Raw genomic sequence first — 27,107 nt, 5'->3', positions numbered from 1 at the left:
CATCTGGGTGAACCATGTCAGTGGACCCCTCAAGGGTCGGACAAGCCCCATCAGCCACCAACCCGAGCTAAGCTTTATTGGTCCCAGCTTTAGGCACCCGGCTGAGGTGCCCAGCTGAAAGCCAGGTGAGGCATTTGTACTGAACAAAGGGACTCCTGTGCCTGCAGAGAAGAAATTTTAAATGCCTACATTTAGATAACATAAATCCAGAAAGTGATGTCTCCATGAGTCTATTGTATCATCCCTCTGGAGCTGCTTCAGGCATCTCAGCAGATGGTTGGTGTCAGAATCAAGCAGAGACCATTTCTCAGCCCTTACTGTCCACTGTTTAGCTGGTGGCCACTTGGTTTCACAGAATCGTAGAATGTTTGGGTTGCAAGGGACCTTTAAAGGCTACATAGTTCAACCTGGGACATCTTCAACCAGATCAGGTCACTCAGAGTCCCATCCAGCCTAACCTTGAATGTTTCCAGGGCTGGAGCACCTACTACCTCTCTAGACAACCTGTACCAGGGTTTACCCTGTGATTTACCCTCATTTTAAAAGAAATTTCTTCCTTTTGTCTGGTCTGATGTTCTTCTTCCACATTTCCTCCCCTGCCCAACAGCACAGTCCTGCCCACCTGCTGCAGCTCCTGGCATTGGTCCATAACCACCTTTTACCAGCAGGTACTGGGGATCTGGAAAAGTCACACAATGCCATCTGCTGCAGAAGTCCATTCTTCACCATATTAAATTAGCTTAAAACATCAACTTATTCATAAAGGTGATACTGCAGAAGAACTCGATGCCTCTGCTTCAGTTTTGCATGCAACTGTGCTGCTGGCTCAGTAGAAAATGGCTTCTACCTCTCAGGAATATTGTCACAATTTCAGCATTTTTGGAAAGGAGACAGGGTTTTTTTACCCTGGAAGAAAATGACACATATGCTAAGACGGGCCATGGCTGAAGGATATGCTTCTGAAATGGAGAGAGCCACGTTCACATGCCTAACCTGCTGTAAGGCAGGAGTGGGTGCTGAATGCCCACATCCAAACCACTAATCCAGATCCTGGGCTGCTCTTGGATGTTTCCTGTCCTTGTTCCAACCTGGACCTGAAAAATATTTTCCACTAAAAATGGTAAATTGCTGTGAAAAGAGCCCTGTATGATAAATCACCCTGTTCTGACAGAATATAATTCCTTGGAGATTTTCCAACCAGCTGTAACACTAACACCACTGGAAAGTCTTTAGGCGTTTCTGCTTGGCTGGAAACACCAGTTCTGTGGAAATCAATAGCAGATGTTACCCAGTGTGAGATCCACCAAAGTAAGTCCAACAGCCCAGAAGTCTGTGCAGCAGAGAGAAGTCATCCCATGCCAAACCCACAGTATTGCAACCTCACTAATACACACACACCCCAGACACACCTCACACTCCTTGCTCCCAGACAATCCCTCCTGGCCAAACGAGTTGCACTGGTATTTATTTTCCAGTACCTTTTCCATTTTCTGGCACTGACTATGCTGGAGAGATAACCTTTGAGCAAGTACGGCTCGATTCCCTGCTGAGCAGGAGCAGCTCCCTGACAAGAGGGAGGGACAGAGCTGCTGATGGAGTTCCACACAAGGTGAGTAGCTCCAAAACGTGCAATGGCAGCAGAGGTGTGACCCAGAGGGCCTGAGACTGAGGGGCTGTCCTGCCAGGGTTACTGAGTTCCTCTGCCATTATGGATGCCCAGCCCCAGGGTGGATGCAGCAGTGACAAGGGTCACCTCGAGGTGCAGATACCCCTCTGTCGAACCTCTGGGTGATCTGGTTAAGGCAGGGACATCTTCCACTAGACCACATTGATCAAAGCCCCAGCCAACCTGCCAACTTGACCTTGACCATTTCCAGTGATGGGGCATCCACAGCTTCTCCAGGCAACATGTACCAGTGCCTCACCAGCTCCTGCAGACTTGAGACAGATGCAGATTCAGTTGCAGGGATTCATCTGCCCAAAGAGAGGTACCTGCAAAACATAGGTACCTGCAAAACCAACATCTGGTTTGCTCATCACAGGATCTCTATACTTTCAGTGGAGTATAATTAGCCCTTTCAGGAAAGGTAAGGAAGTTGTGATGAAGCCAGGCCAGGGACTGGCCCTGCACAAGAGGGAGTTTCTCCCTGTGAGCTGTGAAGAACTGTGCTGCTGCGCTGTGATTTCTGTATAAAAACTGGCTATCATGCTGCACTCCAGTGCATCTCACTGGAATAAAACAATCCCCTCTCCTGGCACACACAGTCATATTCACTGCCTGCCACATCTCAGCTTTTACCTACTTATTCTGCAGCTTAATTATTGAGTCTTACAGTGCTTTGTGAGAGGAAAGGTGTATAAAAAGCACAAAAGAGCCATTAATATCAGATGTCAAGCTGTTACAAGGAACAACTGTGCTGCTGGTGTTTTCTTGATTAGTCAGGGCACCCTAGGTTGTGTTATCTCATTTGCAACTGTGACAGAAAGTGATACCAGCCTCTCTTTGGAAAAGTTAATTTTATTTTGTTGAAGCCGTAGGTTTCCAAGGATAGAGTAAAGCTCAGGAGCCATAAATCATGCCTAGATAAGAAGAATCTCAAACAGTGGTTTTTTGCAGGATGTTGCTTGTTCTGTGATAATTGCTCAATATTCAAGGCAGATTTCCCTCTGCCTACTCAGACACGCAGCACAGCAGAGAAATGCCCCATGTCAGTTACTGTACTTAGCATTTGACATCTGAGCATGTTAAGACAATTTTAATAATACGGTTGCACATCTGCCCAAATCCAATCGAGCTGCAGTGCCTTAGATTTCAAGGATTGTCCCCTTGCTGTCAGAAGTCATGGCTGCAGCAGAGACGTGCTGGCCTGAGCCAGGTGGGGTAGTGACAGTGGTGGCAATTTGACAATGCAGACCTCGTGAGGTGCCTCAGTTTTGCTGCTTATCAGCACGTGAGCTCCCATGTCACTGTGACTGCAGAGCTGCACTGGAGATGCTGGTGGACCTGGGATGCAGGGGCTGCTGGGTTCAGGTGTAGGGAAGCTGCTCTGGATACAGAGACCCCAGGAAGGGCATGGCTGGCTGCTGTGCAGTGCCACACAGCTGAGATGGGTCAGACATAAGGCCACACACAAGGTGCAAGACAGCTGTGGGGGGCAGCTACCCCTTCTCCCCAGTGCTTGGGTTGCACTTGAGAGCTGCTGCTGCCACACATGCCTTCAGAGGCTGCTGGGAATCCTGGGGACCCCAGGCTGGGGCCCCTGTCACCCCATCCTGGCATCCCCTTGGACTTGAGCTGGCTGCTTTCCTGCCTTGAGAGCTGCCATGTAGCCCTAGAGGAGTACCAGGATTGAGACAGGGTCTCATGAAGGAATGGGGAATCAGCTCCACATCTGTCTTGATAGCAGACCAGGCATGTTTGAGTGGGCAGAAATGCAAAGTTCAGTTTGGAGAGCATCCGCTGGCTGTTCTCTGCCTGTTAGGAGCAGTGACCTTGCCCCTTGCACCCAACATTCCTATAGTAGAACACCACTGACTTTACCCAGCTATACCTCTACTGGCACACAAAAGCTGCCTTTCCTTTTGAAAAAAGCCAGTGCTGCTTGCAGTCAGCCTCTCTTCCTCCATAAACCAGCTGTGCCCATGAAGGGAGAGACGAAGAGTCATCCTCTCTTCCCACTCATGCCACTGCTTCCCCACTTCACCATTGTTGGCATCCCCAACTTTGCCATTTGCATCACTGCTGAACAAGGTGCCACCTGGCCAGGGTGTGCTGGTCTGGGATGTGCACACACACATTTGGTTGCGTTGAACATAGCCCCTGAGCTGAAGAAACTACTCTGTCCCATCATGAACCAGCCATATCTCCTTCTCCCTCTGAATCCATCCATGCCAGCTCAGCCTTGCTGCAAGCTACATGCAGAGAGGCAAAGCTGCCATGTTAGTAACTGAGTTTTCTTCAGCCCAGGACAGGCCACCACCAACACAGCACCACTGAGATGGCAGCACCATCACTCCTGGGACTCATCATGGGATGCTACGGCAGATCAGGGGTCCACACCAAGCTGGCGCTGGAGGGAGAGACACAGATGGGTGTGAAAGGAAGGAACCATGTAGGTAGGACTCCCAAATGCCTCTTGGAGTCCAGTCAAAGTAAATGCTGCTGACACAAGAAGCCTCCCTCCTGTAGGCAACTGCACCAAGAGATCCAAAGCCCCTTGCTGAGCCAAGCCCCAGGGAAGGGCAGCACTCCTGTGCCTTTCTCCAGCAGCCGCAGGTGTCTCTGTGCCCCTCATCTGGCTACTAACACTTGATGGTCCCCTGCAAAGCCTGATGTGTGCCCCAGCTCCAGTGGTGCTGAGGCTGGAGGACATGGCTCATGCTGGCAGAGGGAAGATGGTGTGAAGAGTGAGCAGAGAGGATGAGCAGTGCAGAAGAGCAGTTGGTTTTGCCTCTGGCATTAAAGTGAGTGTTTGTGCATGGGTTCACCAGGTGGGTTTTCACAAAGCAAAACAAGAGCTGCAGCCAGGGATCCCTCCTGCCTCTCCTCCCCCTTGACAGTCCATAGTCCCCTGAGTGCTTCAGGAGCAGTCAGCTCTCAAGGGAGGCAAGGCAGGTGGCAACAGAAGCCAAAAGTATGACTCGCAGATCTGCTGGGCTTTGGAGCAGACACGAGGGCTTCAGAGCTAAGACATTCATGGGCTTAGACCTTCAGAGAACACCACATCTTGAATTTTCAGGGCTTAGACCTTCAGTGGTCACCAGACAGCAAGGAAGGGTTGGGGGAAGATGACCTTGGTATGGCTAAGGAAAAATGCTTTCCCATCATGCAAAAAAAATGGGCATTGGGTCTTTCCTTGCTGCAAGATCCATGCAGTTTCAGACGTCTGGAAAGGCCTGAGGACTATGAGATATACCCAGCTGCAACCCCTCTACCAGTGGGACACCAGAAAAATGAGCAATGCAGCCAACAGCAGGACCTTGCCCCCATTCCACCCTGCTCCCTGCTGTTTCCCAGCCCCAAGGCATTGCCTCCTTCTCCTTTCATCAAGTCCCAGTAACCCTCTGTAACCAAAGTCCTCCCCTGACCACCACCACCTGCTCCTTGGAAGGGATGGGCTTCTGCAGAGCTCACTGACACTTCATAAGTCTCAGTGTCACCACAGCCATAAAGAAATTACCTCGTACCACATTTAGTGTGCATTTCCCAGAGGAAGCATCTTGACACCTGCAAATCACAGAAACTTTGTGGCCCACACCGATAAAACCCGAACATTTTACAACAGACAGAACTTGAGTTACAGTGGTGGCAGCCCCAAGCAACATTGCCTTGGCCCTCCTTGTTATTCCCCAGTCAGTTCATTATTATTAATGTCACTACAATAAATACCAGAATGAAATTGACAGCATTTGGCCACGTATCTTAAAGCATTGCCCCACTCCTCCTTCATTCCATGTATTTGCAGCCTTGGTTTCCGTCCCTATCAGTCATCAGAGGAGCCTTTAGGGACAAACCGTTTGACGATGTGACCAGCTAGGTAATAAAAACCATGCAGAACTGCAGCTGTGGCATCGATGACCAGCGAAAAGGTGCCCCCGATCCCAGTGGCCATGTCTTTAAGGACAGAGGGAATGGCACAGATGGAGTGGTAAGGAAAAGCAGCAAGGTGAAGGATGAACCCCACGGGGATGCTCAGGATCCTGTAGGTGAGGGACATCAGATCTTGAACAATTTGCAGGAAGCCCAGGAAGATATTGATGATGACCCTCCCAGCATCATAGGGGATGCTGATGAGCACCATGCTGACAGCTTTAAGGTAGGACACCATCCCATTCCACAGGCTGTACACTCCATCCAGAACTGTACCAACAACTCGCTTTACAACAAGCCACAGAAAATAAAACACAAATTTCACCAGCTCCACAAAGATGTAGATGAGGAGTTCCAGAAGTTTGATGAAAGGGGTAGCAATGATACCAGCCACTCTTCTCACCCAGCCGCTGTCCTTGGTCTCCTGGTTGTCACTTGTTTCTACTTGGTCTCCAGAGCGGATCTGACTGACAGCTTGCAATACTGCTTCTCTTTTCTCCTGGCTTTGTTTGTCCTCCCCACAGTTGCCCTTGAACAAGTGAACTCCTGGTAGAAGCTGCTTCTCCAGCTCTCTTACAGTGAGGTCTGCCAAGCTGTTTTCATCATTGATTTTTTTCACTAGTCCCAGGGACCATCCCTCTGGAGCATCACAGCAGGCTGCCAGCCAGAGGCTCTCTGGCACTGACACCTTGCCTTTAACTCGAACACTGGAAGGAATTGCACCTGCAAGGAGATACAGATGATCCATCTTGGAGCAGTGAGGGATCAGAGCTTGTTCCACTACCTTCCCAATGTCTCTGTGCCAGCTTTTGCTCAGAGCTGGGCTCAGAGGGACAGCGTTCGTGAGTGTGTAAGTGGCCACCTGGAAATCCTCCTCATTAAGCACACTGGGATTGAGAAGGCCTCTCTCGTAGCCAGAGCCCACGTAGTCTGAGGTCAGGGCTTGATTTGCACCAAGGTTGGCCACAGTGCCACCAATATCGGCTTCATGCACCATTTCGTGCAAGTCATTTTCTGGATCATCTATCTGAAAGAGTAGAGAGAAGCGTTACTGCATGCAATTCACCTTCCTAGAAAGCAATGTGTAACTTGGGCCTCGACATTTACTCTTCGTTAGCACTACTAGTAGATGCCATGCCTTGGATTATATCCTTCACCCTCTCCTTACTTTCCTTGAAATGCTTCAGAGGAGCGTATTCTCTACTTAGCTGCTCTGCCAAACACATTGGTTTAGGCTCCAAAGGATATTCGCAGCTCTCGAGTCTCATACACCGCACAGCACATCCTTCAAAATCTCACCAGGCACCCTATACGAAGCCTCTAACTTGTGCTTTGTCCTAGAAGAGGTTTTTGAGACCAATAGATGGCTTGATTTAGGGTCATGTTTTCACCTCCTACTGTGGTGGTACCTGCAGCTCATTTAAGAACTTAACCATGGCAGCTTAAGTCCCCCTGAACTATAAAATCCAAGCCAAGGGGAAAGAAAAAGCCAAACAAGCCATGGTGTATAAGGTGTCTAGAGAAGGCATTTACCACTTATTGTGTAAGAAGCAAGCATGAAGCCATACATCATGTCAGGTCACCTGAACTTCCCTGCCTTGAACAGGAGACACAGCAGTGAGCTCCTAGGGCTGTTGCAGGGCTGGTCATCAGTAGTCTAATCCTCACATCATTAATAGTCTGAACCTCACCCTTAATGACCACACAGCCATCACCAAAGGTCCTCGATGGAATCTGTGCTACTTGCTTGTGTCTTTGGTTCCCATGCTGTAGAGCCAGAGGTAGCAATTACTGCAGCCAAATTTGTCCTGGAGCCATGCACAGGGCGGGGGAAGGGGGCAGGTGGAGGCGGTAAAGAGCAGTGGGAGGAGAAGCACTAAATGTCAGGGTGTGTTCAGGTCTTTCTCAGGCGGCCACAGCTCTGTCTGATCCATAGTCATTCCTATTGACACTGCCTGCAGCCGCTCCAGAGGGCTGCACCAAATTGTCATTTTGTTCCTCAGATTAGAGGGTTAACATGTTGGTAGAAGCTCGGGGGTGGCAGACGATCTCTGGCAGTCACTGCCTTCTGTATTCTCTGTTTCAGAGGCTGTGGCACTCAGGTCCCAGCACTGTGCTGGCCCAATTAAACCTTCTGCCTTTGCCCCGGCCTATAAATTGTTTACTGCACTATCTAATATGCACTTTGGAGACATCTATAGCAGACAGTTCATAGACTACCTTGAATCACTGCCATCATCAAGGTCATCCATCCTTGTCTCTTGACCACCCTGCAGTGCACATGGACAGACACCCAACTATGTCCTTGCAATCTTACACAGAGTTTGCATCCTCTTAGTGCCACATCACCTCCTCACAGTTCTGCACCAGCCTGTGCTGAGAATCAGGATGAAAAGGCCAGTGCTGGCCAGTGCCAGCAACTGTGCATCACCCTCAGCCGGGAGCTGAGCTCTGGCTGGCGTCCTGCATCAGCCAACCCCCAGCAGTCAAGGCGCAGGGCTCCCTCTGCACCAAGCTTGGTCACAGTGCCAAGCTTGGCCATTGCAGAGGGCTGCATTACCCCACCTCCTGCTAAGGAGGTTTCTTGCTCTTTTTTTGAAGCATCTGATGCTTATTGCTTCAGGACTGGGAGGACCATTGTGAGTCCCATGTGCTGATGCCCAAATCACAGCTTTTTCTAAATGCGCTGCTTAAAAAAGAGCTAATTCTGCACGTTTACTGCCTTATTCTGCCCCTCTTGCTTAGTCACCCCAAACAACAGGCTCCATCTGGCTGATGAGGCCAGACATTCTGCATTCTACAAAATCACTGTCTCTTCCTGGCCCCGCTCCCCTTGCCATTCTCCCCTTCTGATGAGATGATGGTGTGCCATGGGACAAGGGATGCACCCAGTGTGTTTAATCGCACAGAAGAGGTGAGGGAGATTGGGCACAGATGTGAGGCTGTGCCCAGGAACTCTCCTCAGTGCTATGACCCTTTGGAGTTTTAAACCCTCCCAGAGACACTCATCCCATCTCACTCCCATAGTGAGCGCTGCCGTGATACAAGGACACATAGACCTAAGATGGATCAGCTCTGCCTCCTGGCAGATATCCCCAACCTACATGAAAAAGAATAATTTTAATTTCTCTCTCCTTATGAGCTGCTGCATGCAAACCTTGAGGAGCCTATCAAGAAAATATGTCCCTGGTTACCTGTCCAGTTTCAGGCCTTTGCACATACCATCGGGATTGTTTGGGTGCAGTTAAAGAAGAATATGATAAAAATGCAGCTGTGTGCTGTTCATGTGTCAGGCTCTGACATCACCTAATTATGCTTATAATAACTCCTATTATGGTTTGTAATAACTAATGCATACCTGAGGTTTTCATGCCTTCTCCAGCTCAGTCCCAAAGGCAGGCTGTCTCAGCACTGCATCTAATCTGCATTGCAAGATACATTTCTTCCCTGCTTCAAAAAGCTTCTGGCTTGTGTCACCCCAAAGCATATCTGCGTTCATGGAGTCAGCCATGAAGCCACCTGTCCAAACAACCTGGAACTGCTCAGGGTAAAATCCAAGCAGACAGGTAAACTCCTTATCATAAGATAGAGATTTAAAAATAACTTATGTGCCTGAAGCCTGTGTGGATGTTAGCACATAACAACATTGATGTGTGTCATTAAGTGGAGGGTGCAGATGGGACAGAGGCAGAGGGGATTAAAAGCATGGCAACACACAGTTATTAGGGCAGGCAGCTTCCATTGAGTTTGGTCATTTAACAAGGCAGGACCTCCCACCTTCCCCACCCTGGTATTCAGGATCCTGGTGAAGTTCAGCACCCCTCTCCCACCACTGCTTCCTCAGGCACCCTTACACCTTTGATTGAAGTGGAAATGTTTGATCCAACCTTAGTGTGGGACTCGTATGTCAGGGAAGAGGCACACTGCAGCCTACACTGAGGTTTCTGTAGTAGGACGTTCACGAGTGGCTCTAGAAGTGCCTGTTTCTTGACTCTCTGCCAAGAGAGATTGCAAGAGCAGCTCAGAGGTAGCTGCACTGTAGCTGGGTAAGAATCCCAGCTTGGTCATCTGCCTGGTGGTAGCCATCAACCAAATGAAAACACGAGGCAATTCATCCAGCCCCTCATACATTAGGATGGAAAAAGCAACTCCAGAGTTTTCCATCTCTGTCTAAGCTACAGAAAGAATCAAACACAGAGATTTCCAGACAACCAAAATGAACGAGGTGAAAGACACCTAAGTGACTTGCTCTCAGCCCCTAGGAAATCTGTGGCAGAGCAGGTTTTCAGACCTGCGCCTGGGGGAGTCCCATCAGTACCCTGCTCATCAGCTACCCTTCCTGCTCTCTGCTTTTTCACTAATTGCCAAATTAATTCATTGTTTCCAGCTGCCAATCCGCAGTGGGTGGCACTGACATACCTCACACTTGTCACCCAATTACTGCTGCTGTGCTACATTTGGCATTTGTTTCTCAGGCAGACATTCCTGAGGAGGGAGTGAGACGGTGCCCTCACCACTTACATCATAATCCCCCCCCAAAAAGCATATGACAAACTTGAGGCCCTCACTGGAGTGCTGAGAATGTTTTTACAGTGATTTCTTTCCATTTGCTGTGTGTCTGCATCTCCATGTGCATGCCTGTGCCACTGTGCAGCTCAGCCAGCTCGTACCCAGCTACCCCTGTCTCAGCAAGGAAATTACCCAGAAAATTGGTGATATGAGCTCCCTGGGCTATGCTACAGAGCAGGTGTAGCTAAGAGTTCCCTTCAGCAGCCATCTGACCTAGCCTTGATAGAACATACATGATGGGTGTGAAAGCTCTTCCTCACTCTCTCTCCTCCAAGTGGCAGTGTCTGAGAGGGCTGTATGTACTTATTTCTTGAGTTACAGGAATTTTTCATATTCTTGATTTCTTCCCCTTATATATCCTTCTGCAGATTTTTTTTTTTGGTCTTAGTACTTTTCTAAGTCAGAGGTTCCTCCATGGAACTGCAGAGTTGCTACCCCCTGCCTCTGAGACGTGCATTTCAGCAATGGATGAAGGGGACCCATTAGTGAGTCTAAGAACTACTGTCAACCTATGAGGCTGCTCTGGAGAAGCTAGAGCAACTAAAGTTAGCACCTGCCCTATTATTTCTGAGGCTGCAGAAGGTTTTGGTGGCAGGACACACAAGGTTTGGGACTCTGGAGTGCTGGCAGGAACAAAGACAAGATGAGGGGTGAAAAGGAATGGAGCAGGAAGGGCAGAGAAGCCAGCTAAAGGGAGGTGCAGGAAAACCGAAGTTACTGGTGGGGGGCTGCCCACTGCTCCATGGCAGGAACAGCTTCTGAGCCTACCTAGGTAGGTTGGGAGAGTTGGACCACAAGAAGCAGGAGGAGATATGGGGGCTAGAGGTGATGAAGCGTGTCACTGGCCAAGGCAAATGGGAAAGGACCTCATCTCTGCTGCTTTACCTTGCTGCCTCCATGGCACTGACCAAAGATTCTTGCCAGCCTAGGTTCCTTTACGCTTTAAAAACTTACCACCCTTCCACAACTCGGTAATGACAGTCTGCAAAAAGCTTCCTCTGTTTTGAAAGGGCAAGCTCCCACAGCTTGCCTGTGAAGTGGAAGGAACTCAGATCAAAAGGCCCTTAGAAGAACTCCTACAACTCAAAACCCTGCCCAGAGAGCCCTGAGATAGTCCAGGGTGATAAGCACTTAGGATCTTCTCTCTTCACTGCCTGTGGCCTTGTGGCCTTAGTATCTCATCACCACACATGAGAAAAATAAGCACAGCATTCTCCTTGCAGAGGGGTGAATTTGATTGTGGCAACATCCAGTAGCTGAGGGCCACACTCCCAACACACTGCTCTGACACTTCAGCCATTCCTGCCCTAACAAAGCACCCTTGCACACTGGCAATCTTTCCTGAGCTCAACAGATGGGGTAGCTTGATGCTGCTACAAAATTCCTCATTATCACTGCTGAAAAATCTAAAATTTGGGGGGGGGGGAGGGGGGAAGAAGAGCTAATGTTGTCTTAGGGCACCACCAATTTTTAAAGGATTTCCTTTAAATTGAACAGCCTGAAGGCCTTGCTTAAACATGCCAAGCGTCAGGGGAGACAAAAACTACTGAGGCTCTGGCAAAATTCATTTTATACTGCATACTTCTGACTTGACTGAAGCCTGCATGCCCCAGGACACAGCAACTCATTTCCCTACCTCAGTCTGTAACAGTGGGACACACTGAAAAGCTGCAGCATCAACTTGGTGAACCACAAATGGATGTTTTATCTCTGCTTAGTGAAGCTGAAGAACTCCTATCAACACTGTGATCACACTGGCAACAGAACAAACTTTGAACTTGACACTGCAATGTTTAACCCACCAGCAGCGGTCCCTGCCCACAAGAGCTAGCTGGGCAGGACAGACACATCACTGGTGTGGTCAGAGAGAGCTTTCCTCTCCCCTGGGACTGCACATTCATGCAACAGCCTCCCAGTTTTCATTATAAGCTCCCTGGGATAAGAAACTATTTGTTTGCTCAGTTCCAAGCACAAAAATAAGTTCTGCTCATGCTAAATTCATACCAACAGAAGTTCAACAAGCAGAGTTCCTGCCTCCTTTGCAAAATTGTAGCCCCAGCTTCACCCCAGAGGAAATGTTCTCCAGGAACAGTTGCTTTACAGCGAAAGAAAAGCCGCCTTACCTGTGGTTCAACCAGCCAGTTCTCCTCCTCACTTTGAGCTGGCTTTGTAAACTTAAAAGCTGAATAAAGAGGGATTTTGTCCTTAGTACTGTAGAGGGTTGCAAAGCGTGGCTCTTTGTTGTACTGCTGACAGATTTTCACATGGAACGGCTCCGTAAATCCTTCGGGGGGGACTTGTCCAGGGAAGAACACGTTACACTCGGCAAAACCAGTTTCATCCTCTCTAACAACTCTGCCCTGGGAAAAGCCTGGGAAAACTGAGATGCAAAGCAAGAATACAATTGACGTCTTCATGGTCCACTCCCTGGAGCTGAGGGAAGCCCGGTCTGCCTCCTCTGGGTACGGCAAAGGATCTACGGTCAGAGTCCATGCAGCAGCGAAGCCAGAAAGGGTCTGGAATTCGGGTGTAGCGTGCGAGGGAAATGAAATACGAAACCACAGCCGATCCCTTCGGGAAGCCAGCGCGTTCTGCAGGCAGCACCTTGTGAAACCGAACGTGTGCCAGGCTGCTCTGACACACGCTGCGGAAGCAACTGCCCTCAGGAGATGGTGCCAAGCAACCTGAAATCATCAGGGCTCGGTGGGAAGAGGAGGAGGGACGCCTATGGCAGCGGCAGGGCTGGAGCTGAGCAGCGCTGGCTGTCCAGGCTGGGGCTCAGCGCCGGCGGGGGTGTGGTGTGCTGCATTGCAGCAGTCCCCGGCAGGAATTTTGGCTGACACAGCCAGAAATGTTCCTGAGGCTGTCGGAGGGGATGCTGCAAAGTCAGACTCACCACCCCAAAGAAGGTATTAGCTGTCCTTTCCAGCTGTGAGCCTGGCCAAAGGAGAGGGAGAGGAAGAAGAGAGGTGGCAACACTGGAGATGCTGGGAGCCCCCTTTGTCCCTTTTTGGGGTGTCTGTCACCACTATTGCTGCCAGCCACAAGCTGCTTAGATGCTTGGGAAAGACATTCACCTCCTATTTCTCCTGGTGCTGTATGGGGCATTCAAAACCCTTCAGTATCACCTCACCTTTGGAGACCCTCCCTCAGAAGATACTAACAACAGGGAGAAGGATGAAGACCCTCAGATCACATACCTCTAATCAGCATCCACCTCAGAACGTTTTGCCCAAACCTACTGAACTGGCAGAAAAAGGGAATGAAGCTGCTCCTCTGAGTTTATGTTCAGCAGAGTAACCATCCGCCCAATGAACAGCTTCCTGTGATAGCTTGGCGACTGCTGGGTAAAAGCAGTATTCCTTCAGTGACTGTTTTCAAAATAGTGGAGACGGAAAGGAGATTATAGAGCAGTACCTCGGAGTCAAGAAAAGGTAGCATTTTCCCACCCAAGAAGTGAGATGTGATCCTCTGTCCTGCCAACAACTTAAAAAATCCTGGATGCCAATAGGGCACAAGTCCCTTTTATAATACAATTTCCAAGCAAAAAAACCTCCCAAGTGCTACCATCCCGCAAGTACTTTGCAGACAAGGCAGGATTAGTCCATACTGAAAATTATGAAGTGGTACAATGAGTGATTAAAGTGCCTGCCCAAGGTCAGAGAAGGAGTCTCTAAAAGGCTAAAAATAGACTGTACTGTATGGCTATCATTCCTCTACTCAGGGATGACTTCTGGAAGTATCAAGACAAGGAAATACGTCAACAGCTCTTGGTGTGGTGATATCAGCCAGGGCAGACAGAAGCAGGCTGGACAGGCTGGGGAACAACAGGAAATGTAGTAAGTGGGTTTGGGTTTGGTCCAGGCAGATGACTTGTCACCCAGCCCTAAAAGAAAGAGTTAGTCATGTTCAGGAAAGGTGATGGAAAGGAAAGCACAGACATAAAATTTCATTTTCCTGGATGTAAAAAAGCTCCTGGAAAATCAAGAACTGAAGCTGAACCTTAGCTGTTAGGTGCTTTTCTGATCTCAGACTTGCAATTACCTAGGCAGCAGAAGAAAATATTTTCACAAGCATGGTAAGCCCTGCTACTCAGGCAAACCTAGGCCAGACAATGACTTCAAACACCCCACTCCAAGGCTGACATGCATTACCCCAGTATGGGCATGGTCCCAGTCCAACAAAAAGGCAGCATGAGGTGTCTCTAGATGTGCATGACAGCAGCCACCAGCACGCTGAACAGATCAATGATTTCCACCTGGAAACATCCTGCCTCTGTCCTGGACCTGCGAATCAACCTCTTACCTCAAAGTGGCACCTCTGTCTCATCAGGTGTATAGCCCCAAGTTTTCTTCTGAGTCTCAAAGGCTTTTTATGGGCTTTTGGGAAACTCTGAGGAGTTCTGTCCTTTCAGGTGTGAGGCTGGGGTCTGTCTGCCAATTTAACTCTGCATTTACCAGCCAACAGATAAACCTGACTCATCCTGAAGAGCAGGAGCTTCAGGTTGTCGCTTCCCATGAGGAACATCTGTTGAAAGCCAGCATGGAGTTCCACTCCTCTGCTCCCAGTTCGATTTTCTGTCCAAGCGAGGTGCCTTTCCCGTTTCTATCTAATTTAAGATAGCTGTTGTGACCCTTGAACACAGAGCTGCATATTTTTTTTCTCTTGTTAACATCACTATTTCTAAAGAGACTAGTGCCATCATCATGCTGTGGCACTCACCATGCTGAAAAGATAAAGACAAAAGGACTGCTCTGCCCTGGGAAGATTACATTCCCAGCCAAGGCAGCAAGAAAGAGGACTCAAACACAATGAGATGGAATTGGCCAGGGGTTCTGATGACTCGGTGCTGCAGTAGCTTATCTGCTATCGTAGGCATCACAGGGAGTGATGCCTATAGGGACTGATGTCAAAAGGAGTATTAAGATCAGATCCCAAACAGCCCTAAGGTCATTGATGTGAGCAGAAGGGCTATGGCAAAATACACGTTGAGTTGGCAATGGGCAGCATGAGCTGGTGGTGTCAGCATGAACTGTGGCAGCAGTGTGGCCTCATGGGAGCTGGGGCTGCCTTTTCCAAACCCGTCAAGGGTGACAGACAGTGCAATAAGCTGAGCAGCCCCAACAGTGCAGACAAGAACCTGATGTTTCATGTGATGGAGCAGAGGGAGCCCAGGGAGGATGCAGAGTGATGTGGCTAAAGGGACACATGAAAAAAGTGATCATAGAATCACCAAGTTAGAAGTGACACACAAGGATCATCAAGTCTAACTCCTGGGCCTGCAAAGGATGCTCCAAGAGTCACACCATGTGCCTGAGAGCATTTTCCAAACACTTCTTGAACTCTGTCAGGCTGGTGCTGTGACCACTTCCCTGGGGAGCCTGTTCCAGTGCCCAGCCACCCTCTGGATGAAGAGCCTTTTCCTGATATCCAACCTAAACCTCCCCTGACACAACTTCAGGCCATTCCCTTGGGGTCTGTCACTGGTCACCAGAGAAGAGATCAGTGGCTGCCTCTCCACTTCCCCTCATGAGGAAGCTGATCACTCAGTGGCAGGCAGAGGTGTGTGGGAGACAAGAAAGGCTGTAGACAACAAACTGTATAGACACAGGGTTTGCAAGGCATGACAGAGGTAAAGTGTCTTGGGGAAAATCAAGAGAGGTTGGAGACAAGGAAGGGCAAGAAAAGAGGTAAGGATCCAGAAAATAGTATTGACCAGAAGGAAAAGGAAGATACTGCACAAAAACTAGAGTGGAGAAGGATCTGCATTCTTGAAAATCTGGGGTGCTAAGAAAAGGTTAAGAAGGAAAACAAATGGAAATAGATGAGAGGAAACCCAGGAGGCACGTTGTGACAGGTCAAGTGAGAAGATGGGAGAAATCTGAGGAAGGTCTCTTGTGATAAGAAAATGAGGAGAAAATATTAGGAGGAAGAGGGGGAAAGGAGAATGAAATGTTTACGTCCATCTTCATTGACCTGACATAGATGAGCAGTCTTCCTGTTCTCCAAGGGTCTCAAGCACCAACAACCTCTCAAAAGGAAGAATACCTCCCTGCAAAATGAACCTGAAAAGCATGCAGCATCCAAACTCTCTAGACATTAAGAAGCTGCCAGGCTTGTCTGTCTGCTTTCCCATACTGTTTCTCCAGCCCTGTCTCTGTTCACATGGCTGACACTGGATTTGCTACAAATAGAAAATCTATCTCCTCACATGCTTGACCCCTCTACTCTAGTCTTTCAAAACATTCTTGACTCCAAATATTTTTCTAGGCTGGATCTCCAGTCTCCTATCATGGCCTCTGTGAGACTCTAATATTGTATGTGACTGTCCATTTCTTCTGAGAAGAAAAGGAAGAAGAGAGTGTCTCCAAGGGCAAGCAGTCTCATGAGAGAGACACCATTTGTTTCAGTAGACATACCAAGCTTGGACTGGGAGCACAACAGTGCCAGCCAACATGCCATGGCATGTCAGAGAGCACATCTGCCTCCTCACTGCCCCAAGGGGAAACAGTCTCTTTTTAAAATTAGTTTAAAAACTTGCTCTGGGAAGGGAGCCCAGTGCTGAGCAACAGAGAAAAGCAAGAGTGAAACAATCTTCCTATTATAACTAAGAGATTCAAGGGCTAGGGGAGGGGGTGGGCAGAAGGACAACAAACTCTTCAGGGAAGAGCTTAAAAACACATTTTTGGCATTTTGATTCCCACCTAAAACAAGGTTTTGATGCCAATCTCTGCTGCCTTTTGTCCTCACACTTTCCCCACGGTGTCCCTGGTGCTGGTGAGGAAGGGCCCTCCACTGGTAGTGCTGCTTTGTTGCTCACCTCTGTCATGATGCTCACAAGCAAGGGTGGACTAGTGAGAGGCCATGAACTGCCTCAGACTGCCAGGGATGCTGATCTGACTGCTCTGCTTCTTTACTTGCATTTTCTCCTATCCAGGCTCACAGTGTCCACCCACAGCAGACAGTGGATGCCCTGAAGTGGTGGCACAGCTGAAATCAGAAGAGAAAAAGACCATGAAGTTGTAAACAAAAAACTGCAGAGGAGGTTGTCCACGGTGCACAATCAGAGGAAAAGGGTGACAACTGGGAACAGTAAAGCACCCAAACTGCTCTATGGATGGTAACACCATTAGGACAGAGACATACTCTCATTTTGTACAAAAGCTTGCACAGTGGGAGTCTGACAGACACCTTGTAAACCATGAAGTATAAATACATTGCATAAATACTGAATAAAATTAATAAAATCCAAAGACTGCTTCCTTTGGCACTTTATCACAGTCTTCATACCCAAGAGATCTCTGTTAATCTTCAGACTGTTCAAAGCACAATGACAATTCCATGCTAGACAGCAAAAGTAGGATAGCTTTAGATTAGCAGTATAAGGCAATATTTTTAATAGTGCCAATGATTCTCTGTCAAAATGAGCTATTTAGAGATGTGCTGAAAGCTCCAGTATTTCCGTTCTTTAAATTAGGAGGTGCTTCTTAATCTTACAACAACTACAAAAAAAGAGTTCATGTTTCAACTGTAATGGTCTTTGTTTTACGGATTGTCAGTTAGTCAGAGCCACAACAGTTCTTACCCACCCTAAATCTGTTTTGGACAGGGAAGTTATCCACTTACATGCTTTTCTTCTAGGTATTAATATTGATTTTTTTACTATTTGTTTTGTTTTATATTTTCAGAAGTGTAGTGTGATTCAGTCAATGCTGAGAGCTTGCCGTGCTACATGCTGCCCAAAACAAGGCGTGAGACAGCTCCTGACAGTCTGCATTGACAAAAGACTGGTGAGTGGGAACAAAATTAGAGGTACAGGCTTGTTAGGCTTGCATCATCTCAGAAGAGGGAAGGAGAAAGCCATAACCCTTGAGAAAGCTAAACCTGCTGGCAAGATCCAGAAGCTCTCTAATCAAGTGGCAAGATAGCAGCCACACCCAGGACTGCCTGTCTCCAGAAACACCACTGTGTTTTGGAACCAACGAGTAGTAGGAGGAGTGAGATGTTCTGCATTAAAGGTTTGGCCAGGCCTGATAGAGGGATATGAGGCTCCAGCTGCTCCCTAGCTCCAGCACCCTCTGTGCCACTCAGATCAGCAGTGGAGATGCCCCTATGGAGCCCAGTCATCCCAACAGCCATAGCAGAGAGGCAGGCACCACAAGGCTGTGACTTGCACCACACTACACAGCAAGGTGAGGATGAGATGACATCCTCCAGATGTGCCTCTGCCTCTGCACCGGCTTTAAAATGAACCCAGGATGTCCATAGCTGGTCAGACAAACCTCAGGCAGGATCTAATGTACTCCTGCCCCCACAGAGACTTAGCCCATGAAAAATAAATTACGTTGGCTGTGTGAGAGAGTAGTGAGCAGCTCTTTCTCCATTCTCATTTCAGGCCTTGACTTGTTACGGAAATACATATTGCAACTGCTGCTAGGCGTAAACGTAATATCATATTTTCCACATATGTTCTTCTTGGCCAGTACTGCCTGGGGAAAAATTCAGATGTGAAAAACATGATCACCAGTCTTAGGATCCTGTCACTACCATGAGTATAGGGCTCTGATTCTTCCCTTAGAGTTCACAGAATAGCATCGGTGCATGACAACCAGGACAAGGTATTTCCTCTAAAATAAAAAAGCAGCAGTGCCTTTAGTCACATCAACAGCAGGGTGGAAGGAAGTATTGGCCTCAAATTAGACCTCTAAACAAACAGGTGGCTGTTGGGATTCCAGGTTAAATTACAAGTGCAAAACCCCTGAGGAAAGGTAACTTTGTCTCTCTCTCTTAAGCTCAGTTCAGCACCTAGAAGATTGAGGTTTAGATCTTATCTCCATCAGGAGGCAGAAGAGGTTTGACCTCACACCTGTAAGAGCCAGAGACAGGAGTCACTGTCCTCCTGCCCTGGGCTGCTTGCCATTGAATTTTGCACAAATAGTCAGAAGGAGAATCACCTTCTGCCCTTTAGTTCTGTAGTGAAAGCACAAGAGGAAGAGTCTCACAGTCCAGCTTGGACCACTCTGCTTACAGTCCCTCTGAGCAGCCGCCCCTGTGCCTGTGCCATGACATGGTGCTCTCAATCTCCTCTGCACAGCAGCCAAAGGAGCCAGAACTCTCTTGAGTGCACCCCCGCCTTCCAACCTCCCTCCAGCACTAGGCCTGCATAATCACTCCCGTGTTCCTAACTGATCATCCTTACACCTGATGGGACTTGCTTTGAAGTCTAACAAGCACGGACTACAGAGCTCATAGCTGGTAAAGACTGCAGGAGCTGGAGTTGCTGGAGTAGCTGGAGTAGGCAGGCTCCAGCACAAAGAAAGCTTGAAGGGAGGGAGAGATGTAAATAGTGCAGCACATTCATCACACGCCAAACATTCCTATGAAAGCCCTACCCCCACAGGCACCAGCTCTATCTGTCTTCCCTCCACAGCTGCTCATGAACTGCTGTGCTCTAGTGGGTGGGACTCCCCACCAGTGGGGTGCAGGATCTTGCACAGGACCAGGAATCCTTCCTCTACTCCTGCTTAATTTTTTACCTCCAAGGATAGCAAAGCCAAGTTATTAGGGGCACAGTAAGATAGTATTGGATAGGAGCAATGAGGTCAAGGTGCTCAATGTGCATGTTTTTGCAGGGACAGATGTGAGATGTGGCTGCTTTCACCATGCTCAGGGCAGGCAACTGGACAAGAAGAACAGGAAAAGGGAGGGAAATGCAATTACTAATCCTCAATAGCAATGATACAGAAACAGGCAAGGTCTTGCTAACATGAGGCACGTCTGCAGAGGCATTTGCAGCACACACACCTTGGTGTGCCCCAAGTCTTCAGGGGAGCATGCACTGCCCTGTTCAAAAGGCCTCCTGCTTACACCCACAGTGGAGCTCCATGTTCAGCTGAAGGAACTGGGCACCAGAAATCCTGAACCAACCAATTCTGCTAATTGGGTTTTGATACTCCTAACCAGCACTAACCACTTAAACTTCAACTGAACCCCTCCTTTCTTCCTGCACAAATCACAAAACAGAGATCAAAACCCAGGAAGGGAACAAATTTTGCCAGGCCAGTGTCATCTATAAGTGGCTTCAGCCAGGGTTACTGATCTCGTAGGAGAAGCCTCGTTAGTCTGGGTCCCACAACAGGACCCAGTTTACAAGTCTTGCTCAAACAGAGGTGACAGTTCTCATGGGAAAATTAAATGTCAAAGCCCTGTGGGCTTTGTAATATAGGAAATCAAATTTCAGAGCCTGCATTTAAATGGGACATTACATCTACAAGTTGCAGAGGAAAAGCCTTTGGTCCATTATTCGTAGTTTTATAAAAAGGGAAATGCATAAGACTTGGGGAGAGGGGGTGACTTTGTCAAGATCCCCTGGCTAGTGGCAGTGCTAGGAAGAAAATACCTGTTTTCTGAGTGCCAGCCCTCTGCACTGAGAGTTTGAAAAAGCCTCCCTTGAGAACTCAGCAGCTAAAATACTGTGAATTTTCAATCAAGAACTGAAAGGAAAACAACCTGGTTGAGCCCACTTACGGGGATTTCACTGCTTTTCAAGCTCTTGTTCTTTGTTTCCATCTGAATCAGGATAAACTGACTTCTGCCCACATCTGAAAGACACAATGCAGCTGGTTAAAACTATTCCAAAGCCAGAGTGGCCTCATTACTGGGCAAAGCCTTTGCACAGTGTGCTAGTTCAGTAAATAAAGGATAACTAAGGATAACTAAAGGTTATCACAGTGGTTAAGAGAATTCACTGCAGGCTGATACCAGCTTAGGTAGGAATATGTTACATTCATGTGGCATCTTTGGAGGCAGTGGAAATTGATCCTATGGCTAACCTTCTTTTCAATTGTTTTGAGGACTGCACTACTGAGATGTTGCTGGAAAGAAACCTGAATTATGTTTTAAATTGTTCAGGATGACATATAGCTGTTCCACTTTTCTTATAAACTCTTCCTTGCGTTCCTGGTTTGGAGACTGGAGATAAATAAGGAGATTCTGTGCTTCCACACTGGCTTCTCTATACCTTAGAGCCCTGTTTACAAAAAGTACTTATCTGCATCTTGAAGCTTTCAGTAATTGAAATTTTAAATCCAGAAGGACCTCATCTAACTTAACCTCATCTTTGGAACATAACTACTTACGTAGTTTTATGTTGTAAACTCCACATCTTCTGCTTGCCTTTGTAAATTACTAATGAAATATAGAGCAGGATTTTCTGGGATTGCCCAAGCAAGGGAGTGAATCATCTGCCAGAGGAACCTGTCACTGCCCACTGAACAGAAAAAGGGCCCTAGAGATTTGCCTAGACTAGATACCTCGCTTACCTGGAGCCGTATGAGAGTAATCCTAAAGTTAAGGGAGAGATGCACATAAACTGAGGACTGATTCAGACAGAAAACATTGATAAAGCATTAAAACATTAAAAAACTTACAGAGAAATATGTGTACCTGCTCCTGATGTTATTGCTAAAAGTTATATCTCTTACAGAGACAAGGTCATCTCCACTCCACCCTGCCTAACAAACTCACTTGTGGAATACTTCACTGGTTTCTTTATTCCACATCTACACAAAGAGGGAGGTAAAGTGAGCAGATCAAAAGCCAGAGTCCCTGTGGTACATGGACAGCCAGCCCTTCCTTCCGTATAACACTGGTTTTTAAAATCTGGGCACTGTACTACTGAGACTCCTCCCAGCCAGACTGAGTCATTGTCAGCCAGCATTAAGGAAAAGATAAAATTAGCTTAGCTATTAGAAATGTTTGGTTAATAAATAAAACAGTAGGACAGTTTTGCTTAACAGTGGATGCAACCATAGACAGAGGTATGTCATGGCTGCTTGCCTGGATGTAAATAGTGCATGGCTAAAATTATTTGCTTTGTCCAAGCTCAAAAAAATCTCTTCAGTAGAAACAAGAGAGCTTCCATGGAGCTGAGTATGCATCCAAGACTGTGAGTCCAGAAAGCATTAGCTGTGTGTGTCTTGGGGCGCCACTCCTTCCTGCAGCACCCTCCCTTCCCCAAGTCCCTGAGTGCCTTTTGGCTGACATCACGTCTCACGTTGGAAAAGCACTGGGATCTCAGCAGAGAGCTGCGTGTGTGGGGAAGCAGACAGAGGAAGACACAATAAACAGAAGATGTATTCAAAACCAGTATGTTGGACCTGCAGCACTGGTCTGGCTCGTTTAATGGCTGGCTGAGAAGCCACAGTCTGCAGTGTCTGATGAAGGTCACCACTGCCTCAGGGAGGATCCAGATCAGGTCCTCATCCTGTGTCTTTTCTTCCAGGGAATTCCTTCTCATTCCTGGGATTTTCCCTCTGTGGTGAATAGGTCACAATGTGTCTCTGTTGCCACAAAGCAGGAGTTTGCAGCTGCAAAATACACCCTGGACTGGAGTACTGAAGGCACAAAAATCCCAGCAGCCCAGGGAATGGAATGGAATGGAATGGAACGGAGCACAGAAGCAGAAAGCTGGAGAGACGGTGCAGTGGGAGGCGTCAGGGCAGAGGTTACAGGCTGGAATGACTTTGTGAGCAAAGAGAAGCAGCAGTAAATGGTATTTACTGTCCCATGGCAGGCAGCAGGGAAGGTGTGACGGAGAGCAAAGAAAACAAGATGGCCTCATCGGAAAGCAGCCCCTGCTGACTCACCGGCTGAGTCACAGCCTTGCCCAGCTTCTACTCTTTTTCCAATCAAGGAAACAGCAACTTCCCACAAACTTATTTTAAGGCTGGTTCGGATGCTGAGCATTCCTGCACCAAGTTTCTAGTCTTGACAATCCCTGTGCCCTTCCATATCTGTTTCCCAGCAGGAGGCACAATCCTTCAAAGCACACAGTGTCCTGAGGTAGGAAACGGTGCTGTGGTGCTGTGGCCTCTCCAAAGCAGAAACAGGATTTTCAATTTACTGCTGATCAGCCATGCAAGCTGTGCCTCAGATGGCCAAAGACAGGCTCTCACGAGAATGGAGAGGCAAGGGGAAGATTCAAGCTGGGAGGTTTCCATTCTGGCACTGAACCTGTGCACTGCTGGGGAAAATGCTCACCTTCAGAGCACTGCTTTGAAAGAGAAGATTGCTCATCCTCCTACTGTACTTTAAGGGTGGGAAGAAGAGAGCCTACAGTGGGAGACACAAAAACCCAGGAATTACAACTTCTTCAACTAAATTCCTTTCTGGATTCAGAAAAAATCAGTGAAAATCAACAGGTAAGAGTAATGCTATAGATGGAAGAAAGGGAAACCAAAAGCCAAAGAATACACATCAGAAGATGTCAAGAACAGAAAAATTACACAGGAAACAGGAAAAATCCCTACACTGGCAAGGCTAAAAGGGAGTTTTTAAAGTCCATTAGGAACATAAGCAATCTTCATAACACTACAGGCCAAGAATTAGATGAGAAAAACATTAACAAGGCTCCAAACAGGCATAAGATTTTTATAAATGTTTTTGTTCTCTTTCAGGACACGATATCTTTTGCAGTCTTGCCACGATCTCAGAGAAGGACCAGCACTTTGGTGAGACCTACATCCTAAAGCACTGGGATAACCAAAGAACCGCCCCAAACTGGGCCAAGAGACACTTCAGAGGTAGAGTCAGAGAAGTGGGTGTTTGCTTTATTCGGCACCAGGTGCGTGGGGGATCGCTCCTCCAAACACACACACACGGCACAGTATTATGGGTAAAATTCATGAATAGTCATCACATTCCTTGGGATAGGAGTGGTTATACAAATTAGTTCTTGGAAGTCATTAGTATCATTAGCATATGTGTCACACATGCATGATGTGTCCCGGTGTGACCAGTGAGGAAGGCTCAGCGGTTTCTGTGTTGTTTTCAAGTAAATTCTCGTTCCTCTTATCTTGACAAGATTAAGATGAATCCTGCTTCTTAGGTTTTGTGATGAACATTTGCTGTCTCTTAATAGTTAACTGTGCTTACATGAGTTAAGTATTGATCAGCCTTATCAATCTCCTGGTGTGTTCCACAAGCAGCTACAAAATTGCACTGAGAATGTCTACAGGTACCAGAAACAGTAGCTAAGAGGCTCTGCCAGTGACACCAGCAAAGGATTTATTTTTAAGACCGATGTCTGTAACACAACCAAGTATGTTTATGTGTTGCAGCTCAAAGACTACGTGGCATTTTCTAATCCAGAAAATGACAACCTTGAGAAGGATTCAAGAGTCACCACGGACATGTACCTGGATTCAAGCCCCCAGTGCTGTGGTGTGGGTAAAAAGGCCGGTGTGATCCTCAGATAAACAATCACATAGAAAGCTGTGGGAGGGAAGCGACTGTATCTCCCTAGTTTGCATTGATGGAGCTGATGCTGAAACAATTCTTATATTTTTGTTGTTGATAAATTGGATAGAGTGCAAGAAAAAGTCCTCAAATAATTGATGTGAGGAAGAAAGCAATCCTAAGGTTAGAAGAGCTCAGGCTGCTTACTTTATTCAAAGGCAGCAGCAAAACTAGATTACAAAGTATAAATACCTAGTGAGAACACAGGCTTTTAAAATTATCACAGAAAGGCACAAAAGGCACCCGTGGTTGGAAACAAAGACAACTGATATTAAAAATAAGGTGCAGTTTTATACTGTGAGTATAACTAATCACTGGAGGAAATGAACAAGGGAAGTGGTGACTTCTTCTGTTTCTCATATTTTCCATGCAGTACACAGTACCTTTCTAAGAGTTGCCACAGCCAAATTGCTCAGCAAAGATTGGAGCAGCCATGGGAAGGGGCAAGATCTGGGGTTCTGTTATTGCCTGCTTGTTTACACTATCTGATGGCATTTTAATGCATAATCCAGGAACACAGGAATTCACACCTTTACCACTGAACTTGACTGGTGTCTCCTTCTACATCCCTGCTCTTTGGTGGAAGTTTAATCCCTCCCCTTATACTTGCCTAGTCAAAAACACAGGGAGAATGTCCCTAAATGTCAAAGCCTGCCTGGTGGGGCAATAATTCTCCATATGCAGGGTGAGCCCTGCATGGGAAAGAGCTCTGTGATGTGACCCAGAGGGACTGAGAAGTTGATGGTGATAATGATGAGAGCGGACATGCTCTGAGAATAATTACTGAACGAAGGCTCTCTGAGCACTTGAGCTGGGGAATAGACCAGCTATCATTGTTAGGGCCTGGAGACAATATGGTGCTAAACTTCTTACTCCTAAACTAAATCCAAACAAGTTTAAGATTGGGAAAACCTCTTATCTTAATGTTTAGAAATCTTTAAACCCAAAAGTTGTGGACCTGTGAAGGTTAAGTGCCTCTGCAACAAAACTAAGTAGGTATTTTTAGGAATCATGACTCAGGCACCTCCACTTCACCAATATCCTTCTTTAGTGCTCAAATCTTCTAAGGAAATCAAGCCCTTGACCATAAAACACATCTTCACAATGATACACACAATCTGGGGGAAGGGAAGTTCCCCGGGGAACAATTTTGGCCAAAGACACAAAGCCATTCCTTTACTATTTGAAGAGTCTTTTAATCTGTTCAGAGCAGGGACTGTGCTAGTTTTTAACACACAGTGGAATGCTTGCCTTTTCCTCTAACCCAAGAGCAGGAGAGGTCCTTTCATTTATTGAGGTCTTTAATCAAGGCTTGATACCTTCTGCCAGATGGATATTAAAACTGAACATTAGGCACTGCCTTCAGGACATGTTACTGAGCAAAACATAACATTCTGCTCCACCACGACAGTCAAATTATCATAATCAGCTAATTATAATCATAATCATAATTAGCATAGTCAGTGCCTCTTGATTTAAAGTCCACAGATTTATAATCTAGGAATAACACCCACCATCACAGAATGATGCATTCAATTCGGGCTGTTGTGATGTGTAGCCCAACAACACCAAATTCCTTAAGCCAAATTTCTCTGCAAGGTTTGATCTTGAGTTTAAAGTGCCTGTAGTGGAAGAAATCGTAAACCCATTTCACAGGGCGCCAATAGAGGCTTGAAGATGAGAAAACACACTGCTGGATACTTGGTTACTGACAGGTAACTTGGGATATGACACAGTAATTAGTGCTACTATTTACCCAACTTCAGAGTGAAGCTTAAGTTGCTTAAAATAATTGGTTTCTTTCTATACTAAAGGCCACTTCTTCCAAGTGCTTTCTCTGATGGCTCGTTGACGCAAAGGGTGCAATTTCCATCGTTGCTGTAGCTGCCTGGATAGCAATATCTGTGGGACCTCTTGTGGGCTCTCTTCTAAACTGCATGTTGGGTGTCGAGTACTCAGGAAAATGTTTCCCTGTTAATTTGTAGCTATATCAGAGACCCTTTAGCTTCACGTGCCTTGGTGTGGATTCGCAGAACCTTGATAATAAAGTGCACCTAAAAGGAACGATAAGCACAGGAAGGAGCTGCAGTGTAAGAGGGGGAATTTAATTCCTTAGTGATGGTCGTTCGTGCTTTGGCTTCTTTACACAGACAGCAGTGACTATAGAATCATAGAACAGTTTGGGACGGAAAGGACCTTAAACATAATCCTGTCATGAGCAGGGACACCTTCCACTAGATCAAGTTGCTCAGAGCCCCGTCCAGCCTGGCTTTGGACACTCCAGGGATGGGGCATCCTCAGTTTCTCTGTGCAACCTGTTCCAGCGCCTCAACACCGCCACAGTAAAAAATGTCTTCCTTCTGTCCAATCTAAATCTATTGTATAAACACGTACACCATGTAAAGCAGTTCTTTGCAAGGAGGGCAGGGACAAGTCAAACATTGCTACCTTACAGTCAGACTTAGGCTGATGTTCCTAATACTCCCTTTTCCTCCGTCTGCCACTGTTTCTATCCTCCCCTATTACCTCCACAAGGCTCCCTGCCCTCCCTGCCTAACCCCGTCCCTCCTTGCCCTGACACCCGCACCGGGGGCGCCATCGCTACCGAGCGCGCTTCCGCCCCGGCACCGTCATGGCGGCCGCTCTCTAT

The 27,107-nt window shown here is 47.3% G+C and overlaps 1 protein-coding gene across 1 annotated transcript; it reads right to left on the bottom strand.

The window, feature by feature from the left end:
- Positions 1-2,500: 2,500 nt before the first annotated feature.
- On the bottom strand, positions 2,501-12,961 carry ENDOD1 (endonuclease domain containing 1). The gene is made up of 2 exons (XM_010400625.4): positions 12,283-12,961; positions 2,501-6,617 (listed from the first exon to the last, which is right to left on the bottom strand). The coding sequence occupies exons 1-2, from the start codon at positions 12,574-12,576 to the stop codon at positions 5,484-5,486; spliced, it is 1,428 nt and encodes a 475-aa protein (XP_010398927.3). The 5' UTR covers positions 12,577-12,961; the 3' UTR covers positions 2,501-5,483.
- Positions 12,962-27,107: the final 14,146 nt, after the last annotated feature.

Source organism: Corvus cornix, chromosome 1 (assembly GCF_000738735.6).
Source record: "Corvus cornix cornix isolate S_Up_H32 chromosome 1, ASM73873v5, whole genome shotgun sequence".
NCBI lineage: Eukaryota > Metazoa > Chordata > Aves > Passeriformes > Corvidae > Corvus > Corvus cornix.
The sequence above is the reverse complement of the archived record's forward strand: the minus strand, read 5'-3'. Positions and strand labels throughout refer to the sequence as shown.